A 12,062-nucleotide genomic window follows, 5' to 3' on the forward strand; every position below is an offset into this window, starting at 1 on the left:
TTGTCCATATCTTGCCATCTGTATAAGGTAATTCTCTACTGCTTTAGTTTTTTTCAGGCTTTACAAGTGCCAAGTTACTTAACCTGGCGGGGGCTGACTGATCCAGTACTTGGGCTCAGATACTGTTTCTCATTTCTGCTTCCCTGTGCTTTGCTTCCTGTTGTGCCGCATCGCCAGGATCCGGGCGGCCCCTCCCGGCCTATCTAATGCTGGATCATTTTGAAAGTGAAAGGCATAGCTATAATAATGACATCAGGGCCGGGCGCGGTGGCTCAAGCCTGTAATCCCAGCACTTTGGGAGGCCAAGGCGGGTGAATCACGAGGTCGAGAGATCGAGACCATCTTGGTCAACATGGTGAAACCCCGTCTCTACTAAAAATACAAAAAACTAGCTGGGCATGGTGGCGCGTGCCTGTAATCCCAGCTACTCAGGAGGCTGAGGCAGGAGAATTGCCTTAGCCCAGGAGGCGGAGGTTGCGGTGAGCCAAGATCACGCCATTGCACTCCAGCCTGGGTAACAAGCGTGAAACTCCGTCTCAAAAATAAAATAAAATAAAATAAAATAAAATAAAATAAAATAAAATAAATAAATAATAATGACATCGGAAAAATAGATATACAGCAAAACTTTCTATAGCAAATGGGGTATAAAACCATCCTTTTTATGTTCCCCTTTTTCATATCTTTTAATATTCAATTCAGAATGTTCGAATTTCAAAGTATTCTTTCAAGATTATTTTAACATTATTAAAAACTCAAAGTTAACATTAAAGAGATGACTTTGGTTAGAAAAAAAAGACAGAACAACTTAAATATGCTTCAGGATAATTTATTGAAATGACTGGGAAGGAAATAGATTCTTAAAGAAATAATAATAAGCACAATTCCAGAAACAATTTTTATGCATATTTTGATATGTTTGTAGCACTTCCAAAAGAATATTGAAAAACTTCTGTGGTACTAGTTGAATTAATATTTGGAAAATGTAAACAGTTCATGAGTCAAAATGCAAATTAAATGAATGACATATAATACATAAAATAAATAAAGAAATAAAGGTCCATTTTTCACGGAAATTCATTGAAACATACTTAATTTGGGATAATATGATACAAAGATGGAAAAGACATCACATCTCCAGTCTCAGTCATTCTGTGAAGTAGAGAGCAAATATATGATTAGTTGTGTTATATTATGTAACTATTCATCTATCTTCATTTTTAACTTTTGTGTGATTAATTCACAAAAGAAATTTTATTACAAATGTACTTTGTTGTGGTTTGGAGGCATATAAAGTTTGTATATAGCCAAATGTTAGCGAACATGAAATTGTTTCTGTAAAATTTCTAGACTTTCGTAATCACAAAAGTCTTTATATCTTAAAATTGCAATGCTATTCTCTCCTCTTTTTAAACTTTACACTTGGAGTAATTTTGACTCATGAATTAAAAGACAATTTTAAATAAATACAAAGTTTATGAAGACAAGATTAGAAATAAAAATGCAAGTAGGTTATTGGCAAAAATGCAAATGTATTTCTATAAAAATAAAATGAGACACATATTCTGTTTTTCCTAAAAATAATGATAATCAAATGTAAGTATACAGGCTGTTGAAAGCAAGCCAGTCAAGTCTGTCAGTTGAACATAAATAAAATTAAAGTTATTTGAAGTGCAAAAGATAATTTCAGTTCAGTAAGTGATAGTCAACCATTGAAAATAAGTTGATAATTAATTTGAAAAATTTCTTGTATGTATGGAATTTTCACTACCTTGGACTTCTCTAGGATAATTAAATGTAAAAAGACATCATGTGTAAAAATGATCAATTTAATTTCCAAACTCCCAAAACTTACCAAAAATCAGTAGGAAACATTAACTTTGATATCTTCTTAGACCTTAAAAATATAAACAAATACAAATAAGTCAATAATTAACCTCTTAGTTAGAAAACTTGCTTAAGAATGTTGTAAGTAGAGAAATAAGCATCTCAATCTTTTGACTTTATATATACTTAGAGCAAAAACAAAATGTAAAGTAGAGCATGTATGAAATAGATGTGCACAAGGGAAATGATAGAACGTTTTTTAGCATTTTTGTTCCAAATTCAATTATATTATTGAATTTAATCCCAGCTTTTGTAAGCCTTAATTACTTTATCTAAATGAGAATTCTCAATAGACTAATTAAGCCAGAATTCATGCAATAGTTCCCGCCTCCCCCCTCCACCCCCAACACTCAGATTCCTCTACACAGAAAATCAGAACAATTATATCAGAATCTCTGGGTAGCCACAGGCATTGGGATTTGCAAGGGAGTATTTCTCCAGGAGATTCTATTGTATAGGTAAGCATTAAGGATCACTTAACTAAACTGTTTTTTGTTTGTTTGTTTGTTTTTTAACTCATTTACTGTACATTTATTCTTTCATTCTACCATCACATACACATCTTAAATAAAACAACAAAGTCAGTAAATTGGACTTACACTAATGGGCTTATGAACTGGGACAAATGGCTGAGTCACAGGGTAGATCTGGTGGGTGGGGTCAAGTAAAAGTTCTTGATTGGCCAAAAAGGCTGCAGCAGGCACATCTCTCTGAGGGTAGGGCACCACTTGCTGAGGCATGGGCTGGACTTTGGGCTGAGAAACAGACCACAGGGGCTGAGGAGGAAGTGCAAGAGTCTGAGGAGGGAGCGCAAGAGTTTGAGGAACAGGCTGAGGGACCTGGTGCATCAAGGGCTGGAACAGAGGCAGAGGAAGATGAAGATTTTCAAGAGCAGTGTGTTTCAGGAGTTGAGGGTGAAAAACGGGCATCATTGGAGGTTTAAGGACGGGCATCACTTTGTTCTTAGTATAGACAGTGTCTTTAGCTTTAGAGACTTCCATTATTTCAGGCTGAGGGACAGGTAGCACCACAGCAGGCTGAGCAAAAGGCAGAATGTTTTGTGGAAGGAAAGGGTAGGGGATAGGCTCAACGAATGGATAGATTAGAGGCTGTGGCTGGAAAGAGGACTGGATTTTATCCTGGTGTTCATCCTGGAAAGAAGCAAAAAGAATCGTTGAAGTCCTTGATTCAGTTTTAATTGCCATTCATAATGAACTGATTTCTCTCTTTTAGACGGAGATAAGTGAGTAAAAAGAGAGGAAGAAAATCTTTCACTTATTTTGATTGAGAAATTATCTTGGGTCATGTGAAGAAAAATGAATAAAATGTTTGTTTAAAAGATTTTAATCCACTCACTTTATGAGTAACTACACAGACCAAAGTGAAATCAATGCTTGGATATTTCAGAAAAAAAAATTTTTAACCTTTTCCCGAATTGCCTGGATAACTGTAGCTGCACACTTTGGTCTTCAGAGAGCATTTACTTCGCAACACAATTGTGCCAACAATAGACCAAATTCTTTTCATATAGTCAAAAGAAATTGATTTTAAAAATACTTAGAGGGACAATTTCAAGGTTTATTTTTGTTCTGGTTTGGTTTAATGAAAAAGAAAATCAGTCTTAATTTGTGGCTAATCTCAGGAAGTAGTTTAACAGGGGCCAAATTCTTGCATTTCTTCCCTTGGGAGAAGATAGTTTTCTTGAGTCTTTCAAGAGACATCGACATTTTTACTTAAATTTGATTTTAAAAATAATTAATGTGAGTGCCAGACAATTCACTGATACACAAAGCAACTGAAAATTATAACTAGGTAAATACATCACAATAAATGTAATTTAATGAAATCCAGGATTTTGTGTTTTCCTTGAGGGAAAAAAGGCAATATGGCACTAATTCTACATAGACTGTTTTTACCAACTGTATACACCCTTTCATTACCATACCCACCTTGTGAATAAGAGGATCATAGTTAGGAACATGGAAATATTCCCACTAATGTGAACTTACTGAAAACAGATATACCATTAGTAATATCATTATATATTTAGTCTATATTTTAGAAATTGTGAGTTTCAAAATGCATGCATATCCTAGAAAACATATTGACGTTATCAATGTTTAATTTTTTACAGTGGTTGCTGGGTATATGACATTTATTTTATTATCATTCTTTAGAATCAACATATCCATTGTAAATATTTTTGTATGTATTATATTTTATAATAACTTTAGAAATATACTTATCAGGAACCAATTACCTCTCTTTGCTGCTGTTCCTCATAGTGAACATCCTCAACTTTCTGCTAAAAATAAGTCATATATAAAGATATGTTACCATCTGTAAAACTTAAACAGGGAATTTTGAAAATATGTACATTTTAAATGTGAAAATTTACCTTGTATTGTGTAATAGATTCCTACAGAAAAATATAAAATAAAACCAGGTTTAGTTTTAGTAATTCTTACTTTGAAATATAAATCAGAAAATAAAGGCATAATTGTTTGATAAAAGTAATAATTTTGTAGTCATTAAAGCTTATGTGTTACACTGTTCTATATAACCTTGCTATACAAAAGAAAGTCAGATGAATGCAGCCAAGGAGGTCAGTGTACAAAAAAAAAAAAAAAAAAAAAAAAAATAGATGCTAATTTCTCTCTACTACCATGCTCATTCCCTGACAACAAATGATCTCTAGAACTCGATCTGATTTTTTAAAAAAGAAAATACTCATTGAAAATAGATTCCAATAACGATTGATACATTATGTTAATCAGTTTTAGTTTACTTCAAATTAATCATATGAACTAAAGACTTCCTTTAAGGATCATATACTTGGTGAAGAGACCATTTGTTGATGTATCATTTACATATCAAGTGATCACACACCCAAGAAGAGTGATGTAAGAACAAAGAGCTACCTGACTCTCTCCAGTAGATTTAGGTCTACACTATGCTACTTCTTATGAAGTGACTATTTTAATTATAAAATGTGTCCTTTTGCATTTCTGCCTACCTACTACTTTGCACGCTCTTAACTACCACTGGCATCTCTATTATTTCAGTTTCTACCACAGTTCCTATTCAATGTCTAACCCATAGAAGCCCCTCAATAAATGCTTAAGGTGAATGAGTTCAGAGTAAAGAGAGTTCAACACACAAAACATTTTTTTAAAAAAGGAAGCAAAATGACACAATTTCAACTATCAAGCCAATTCAGAAAGTTCTACATTGTTGTATTATCCAGACATTTATCATCCTTAAACATATATAAAGGAAATATAGACCAGAACTTATATGTCATTAACATAGATGCATTAGCTTAACTGCCATGATGTAATGTCATAGAAAGATAGCACAGGATTTTACTGTCCCAAAATTGGGTAGAATGTTATCTTACCTCACTGCTTGAAAGGTTTTCTACAGTCTGCGGAAAAAAATAAATAAATAAAAAATAAAAACATAAAATAAAATAAAATAAAAGACAATCAGCTAAGTCTTCTAGATCATTAGAGAATTTTACTACTATGGTTCATAAATCTTCTCTGAAAAAATAAATCTTACTTCAGAGGATGCATTGGGTACTTCCTTCTGAAAAGATTTTTAAAAGTTTAGTTTCTATAGCTAGCTCATTGTTAAACATATATCCTACTTAATTTTCACATCGTTTATGCAGAGCTATCTCTTTCAAAAATTTGATAAATGAAAAATGTTATACAACTTTTGAGGCTTGAAAGATAATGGCTTTAATGTTTTTATTATTTTGTAATTTCTATTAATATATTTTCTTACATTTATTAAAGACAGTTTTTGATGGGTAACAGAAAAATAGTCACTTTAATATTCAATATGTATTACATACTTTTCATTATACTACTATAAATATATTTATGATCATGATTATGATTATGTCCGTACTTTATCCTATCAATATCTCTGTATAGACGGACACAAGATTTGATCCAGTGTCTTAGGGTACAAGATACATATATATTTTTATCACTGGGATAATATATTTGTCTAGATTGAGCATACGTGCAATTGTATTTATGCAATATTACATTTTATTGCCATCTTATCATTTGTTGTATTGCTTAGCGATCTGTTTGCTTTTTCTTTAGTGACTAGCAGCACATTGGTATAGGAAGCATTTGGAGCCCTATGGGAAAGTGTTGACACACTGGGTAAATATAAATGATTTTCGTAGAAGCCAAGATAATTCTCATGAAATTCTTCATTATTTATACAGTAAAAAATTTTGGTAATGTTATTCTCCACAATCGGCATATAGCCCACTGTTTCTTGATTGTTTAGGAACTTTTTCTTGTGCACATACCTCGCTTGCAAGAGCAAGAGCCACCAGGCAGGTGAGAATGAGGATCTTCATGGCTACTAAGTTCTGTGAATGGAGAAAAAAATGGAATGGTGATAGATTGGTCAATTGGATATATTTTCTTATTTAGGTAAGGTTACTTTTTCTTCAAAAAAGAGATAATGTATCGTAAAAATGTCTGCATTTTAGAAAACAAATAGAATAAATAATAAATAGAAGTTATATGACTAAGGTCAAAATCTATATGGCTTGCTGCTCTCATTTATCAAATTCCAAACTTCATGACCAGCTATTCAGATTTTTCAGCTAACAACTCTAACCTCACTTTTAAAAAGTCCCTTATACAGTATTGAATTTTTAAAAAGGCATAAAGAAGTTATAAATACATATGGAAAGGTGTATTCATTATTTTAAAATTTTTCTTTAGAATCTATTCTTGCCAGACACTGTCTAGGAAACTGGACTGCAGGAATGAACAAAATAAAGTCTCAGTCCTCATGGAGCCTCAATTCTACTGGAAGAGACTGATCAAGAAAATGTGTACAGAAAAGTCACATCTTATTTTTATCTTTTTTTCAGCAAATGGTTATCATGAATATTTAGTTTGATTATTTCTCCTCATTTCCAATAAGACTTAGATTTTCATTTTAACATTTTCCTTATTTGTGTCACTATCCAGAGATTTTGTTGGACTATGAAGTTTGATTCTGCTCCATTCATACCCTCTGTGCAGTCTTCTTCCCTACATAGCTAATAATGTCTGTTCTTTCTCCTTTATGCCACATGACTTTAGAGATTATACATTAGGCTTCTTTTCTCTGTATTAAAATATACACACAGGTTTCCTGATGATCTACCAAGAGGTCAGAGCCTCTTGCACATTGCCAAGCTTGGGACTACCTCTTCTTGTAAAATATATGCTAACATTTTGGCCCAAAATATAGCAAATTGCCTCCTTATTATGTTTTCTTACTTTTTTTATAATTAAATCAAAATAATGTTTGTGCCACAATATGACTTGACACTCAATCTTCATTCTCAGATTTTTGGAACTCAATTTTTAAACTAAAAAAACTTCATGAAAAATGTCTCTAATTTATTTGAAAAATATTCTTTTTAATATTTGAAGGTTGAACATAATTCTGTCTATTATGGAAAATGAATATTTTTTCTAGATTTGTATGAATGTTATATAATTCTTTATTAATTTTATTTGCCTGAGATCTCTGTAAGTTTCCAAATTTTTTATCTCACGGTTCAGAAAAAGAATACAGCACTCTATTATATATCATCACACACTGGGAAGATCCCACAGCATTTTCTATAGTTTCTAAGTGGCATTTTATATACAATTTTTAAGCCAGAGCTTCATTATCTACTGGTATTCTCTAAGCTACTTTTTCTTTTATATCATCTGTTATCTTTGTTTATGGTTTTCAAGTTTTCTCTACCCCATTAAGAATTTTCTTACAAAGTAAACCACTTTGATTTCTTACAAAGTAAACCACGTCTTTTTAACTTAATTCTGTATTTCTGTCTCATTTTAATATTGTTTTGAAATATTATAAACTAGATGATAAACTGGGAAGTTTGAAGCTCTAGACAAGTTTGATGAGTAAACTCTTCTAAGAACATTGTTAATAAACATTTAAAGCAGTAAATGTCCCAAAACCATTACCTCCATTTTTTGACTCAGTATGCTACCACTGTAAACTACCTGTTGGACAAAGCTTTTCCAGTAATTATTTATCTACCCGTATTATAATTTAAGCATATTTCTTTTTATGATTGTGATATGCTAAATCAAATTGGAAAAATAATTCAAAAATTGAATCTCCTCTTAATATTAACTAGCCTCATACTATATATATATATGCAGAAAATTAGTTATTATATTTTCTTAAACTCATGAAAGCTATATGTCCTTGCAATTTTTTTTTTACCAAATTATTCTGGACACTTCTATCTTTTTAGCCAAAGTGTTGAAAATAATTTTAGTACTATGTTAAGTATTTATTTCAAACACTGTATTTTAAGCCACTATGTTATTTCCATAGCTCAAGCTACTTTGAAATAAATGGTTAGGAGAAGATAAAAGAAATTTGTATCTACAATTCTTACCTTTTCCCCAAGATTGCAGAGAAGTGAAGGTAGTACTGGATGGATTATGGTCTACCAGCTTCTGTGGCTGTTTATATACTATATTTAATGACATGCTAATTTTGTGGTATGAAATCAGAGCGATAGTGAGCTTTAATTCCAAGAAGTCCATATGATTAGAAAATGATTTCTGCCTATAATATATCCCCAGAAATTCTGGGGATCATTGTAACAAGGGAGCATTTCACAAGTTGATAAAGGAAACCTGTCCAGCAAATGCAATTGTTCAATAACAAAAGACAATGACTGGAGGACAGTGACACTCTGGCTTCTCTCCCCAAGTTATTACAAACATAATTAGGTCTCTTTAAGGTCTAGTGGGGCCTTGCTATTTCAGCTGTGGGAAAATCATATATGATTTTAGAGATACTGAGTGCTTCACAAAGGCCACAGTTTTATGTGACCCTGAGCAGTTGTTAGCGCTTTATGCTGAAATGAAGAAACTAACAAGATAACAAGTCCATGATGGTAGCTTAGTTATGTGAGGCAAACTGTTTTTCTCCCAGGGACACTTGATTTGGAAAAAGATTAATTACTTAGTTCAAGCAAGTGTTTTATACACAAGAGAAACAAACTTTCCTGTGTGATGGAGCAACTCGCAGAAAGGATCTGGATGGCTGGTATAGGCAAAATCCTCAGTAAATCTGTAATAAAAATATTGCAAAGTATCATGGAGTTTTATTTACCTTTTAAATTGATTCCTTCTTTTCATGTCAAGCATAATCATCATAATATTAATGATAGGGTTTTTTTTATTAATTCTAAGCCTTTGCCAAGCACTAAGCACGGATATTATCTTGCATAATCTTCACAAGAACATATGGAGATATTTATACAGAGAAAATAGAGATGCCAAGAGGTTAAGTAACGTGCTCAAAACCATACTGTTAATGGCAAAGATATCAACTGGGCCCAGGTCTGTCTGACTACATGTGATTCTGCTTGATCGCATATGAGTCTCAGAGCCCATGTTTTAACTTCCTGATAATTTTTTATAAAATTTCTCTAACAGTGTAGTGTTTGGTTGAAATATACAGAGTTTAATTATGCCTGAATTGGAAAAGTAGGGTCCCTGTGCTGAAAGTGTCAGGGGAGCTAGCCATTAAGAAGCTGCCCTTTTAGTTGAGCCTTAGAGAATGAGTAGAATTTTGAGAGATGATTAAATGGGCACAGCTATTTTGGTTGAAGGAAATGCAGGCACCTGAAAGAATAATATACCAAGTTTGCAGATAGTCATTGGGCATACAGTACATGTTACAATTGCAGAGGTTTGATGGAATCAGATCATGGATGACTAGGAATGTTAGGCATGCAATGTGACATAATCCACTGGAAACAAATATATTAGAGATTTGAAAGAGAAAAGGATTGCAAAATTCTTGGATTTTATGACTTTTTGACAATAACTCAGGTAAACTAATCAAGGAAGTTGCTATATGATGTTATTCCAGTAGCCTAAGACAGACATTATGACGATCTCAAGTAGGGAAATGGTCCTGGGTGTCTTAGACAATAGGAAAGCACATGTCTCATTAAAACATGAGAAATGTGAAAAATTGGGGAAATAATTTAATAGACTACACCTGAGTGACTGAAAAGTTAGCCATGTTATAAATCAAGACATGAAACCAAGTTAAAATTAGAAAAGAAATACTGAGTAAAATCTTGTTCATGGTAAATTTGAAGGTGTCCAGAAGATGTTTTAAAGTAAATGTGATACTCAATAAATAATCATGACTTTAATTTTTAAAGACAATTTCTCCCCTCAAAGGAGTAAGTGAACATCTCTAGAGAAAGAGTATCAAGTGGAAAAAGAATTTGTACCAAAAATATTCAAGTATTTCTTCTTTATCAGGGGCTGGTAGATCAAAACAAAATAGGAAAATACAGTATCAAGAAAAGAGTACAGAGTCCACCTCTTCTTGATACCCTGCATTGCTAGAGGAAGCAAGTGAGGTCAACAGTGCAAATGCCACACAGACTATTGAGATACACTCCAAATGGTTAAGAAGTAAGTAAATTGTGAGGAACTAAAATCAACATATGTATATTGCCCTTCTGAGAAATTTAGAAGAGGAGATAAGGAGACCTATAAAATTGTGATTATGTGTACAGGGACAATCAGAAGCACCAGAAGGTATTTTTAGGATAGGGGAGACTTGTAGCTTACAAGAAAGAACAAGAAAGAGAGAGTTAAAACATATCAAAGAAGTGGGAATAAATTAATGGAACAAGTTCCTGCAGAGTCATGGTTAAAAGAATAATACCTATTAAAAATGCAGCAGTTTTCCTAAGAAAACAAAAAGGACGAAGATGAGCAGATATAATACATGGTTGAAATATAAGGTAGAGAAGTTGAAGTTAAAGGTCTTAATTTTCTAATGAGGTGAAGGGGGCATTCTCAATTGAAATTGAAAGAAGTGTTTATACATAGTTGAAACTTTGAGTGAACTAGCCAGATACAGAGGACAAATATTACACAATGTTATTCATAGGTGAAATCTTGTTTTTAAAGTTGAATGTATAGAAACAAAGAGTAGAATGATAGATGTCAGGGGTTCAGACTAGGAGATAGACAGGGAGATGTAGGTCAAAGGAAACAAAGCTGTAGTTCAGTAGGATGAATAAGTGTGGACATCTAATGTACAGTGTCAGCATTAAAATCATTAATATTTTATTGTATAATAAAAATTTGCTGAAAGTAGATTTTAGATATTCTTAACACAAGATAAAAAGACTAACCTATGTGAGGTGATGGACATATTAATTTGCTTGACTACAGTAATAATTTCACTGTATATGTATATCAAAATATCATGTACATCTTAAATATATGCAATTTTAGAAGAGCAGAAATTTTTGGTTAATGTGAAGATAAAAATAAATAACAAATTCACAAGAAATAATTATTACTTATATGAGATTAGATACCAGGTGTTTTTGTGTTTTTTTTTTTTTTAATCTAAGTGGCAAGATGGTTGAGTTGTAGTATCAATAGGTTAAGAGAATCATAAGGGTGGGATTGGGATTAATAGTGTTTGTGCTAAAAATGGCAAACCATTAGGTATTAGTTAAGCAAGGGTACTAAAGAAAGACTGGGCTTGAATGACTAGAGATGGCAAAAAAGCAACGACCTAGCCTAATGAGAGAGCAATTTTGAGAAGTACAGAAATAGAGATTTTTTCAGATGGGCATTTCAGCATCAGAAGAAAGAGAATTTCCAGATGATGACTAGATCCAAGGAATATCCATGCATTCAGAATGCTGACAATAGGTGGACATAAAGGTGTTAGGGGAAAATGTATTTCATATTAAATATCTATGTTTCCATGTGTTCCCTAAATAGTCCAGAATGAAATGATAAATAAAAGGTACATTTGACCAGAAGGAGCTTAAAACCTTCATGGGAAAACGGATATAAAAATCTACTTGTAACAACATGTAAGGAATGTGTTAATAAAGCTGTGAGAAGTTGCAGTTGGCAGAAGGAGAATACGTCATTCATTTTAATTGACTCATGGGAGAGGAAAATAGAATCTCCATGAGGCCATGAGTCCTGAGCAGACTCTTAAAGCTGGATAAAGCAATTAATCTGAGGAGGAAATAGAATTCTAGCTAAAAGTAGTTAAAAGCTATAGACTTGGATATGAGAATCAAGTAACTAGAACTAAATCAAGTAGTG

The 12,062-nt window shown here is 32.6% G+C and overlaps 1 protein-coding gene across 1 annotated transcript; it reads right to left on the minus strand.

The window, feature by feature from the left end:
- Window positions 1-813: 813 nt before the first annotated feature.
- CSN2 (casein beta) lies at window positions 814-8,389 on the minus strand. Its single transcript, XM_074395708.1, has 7 exons — window positions 8,342-8,389; window positions 6,224-6,286; window positions 5,288-5,314; window positions 4,286-4,306; window positions 2,487-3,038; window positions 1,856-1,897; window positions 814-1,152 (listed from the first exon to the last, which is right to left on the minus strand). Exons 2-6 carry the CDS (start codon window positions 6,272-6,274, stop codon window positions 1,892-1,894), a joined length of 657 nt encoding a protein of 218 aa, XP_074251809.1. The 5' UTR covers window positions 6,275-6,286; window positions 8,342-8,389; the 3' UTR covers window positions 814-1,152; window positions 1,856-1,891.
- Window positions 8,390-12,062: the final 3,673 nt, after the last annotated feature.

This window comes from Saimiri boliviensis, chromosome 3 (assembly GCF_048565385.1).
Source record: "Saimiri boliviensis isolate mSaiBol1 chromosome 3, mSaiBol1.pri, whole genome shotgun sequence".
Lineage (NCBI taxonomy): Eukaryota > Metazoa > Chordata > Mammalia > Primates > Cebidae > Saimiri > Saimiri boliviensis.

Excerpts from the sequence above, each read along its gene's own strand:
- CSN2 (XM_074395708.1), bottom strand. The coding sequence starts at position 6,274 with ATGAAGATCCTCATTCTCACCTGCCTGGTGGCTCTTGCTCTTGCAAGC. Across the intron at positions 5,315-6,223 it reads CTCTTGCTCTTGCAAGCGAG|ACTGTAGAAAACCTTTCAAG; the intron begins GTATGTGCACAA and ends TTTTTTCCGCAG. Across the intron at positions 3,039-4,285 it reads AATCTATTACACAATACAAG|GATGAACACCAGGATAAAAT; the intron begins GTAAATTTTCAC and ends GCTTCTTTCCAG.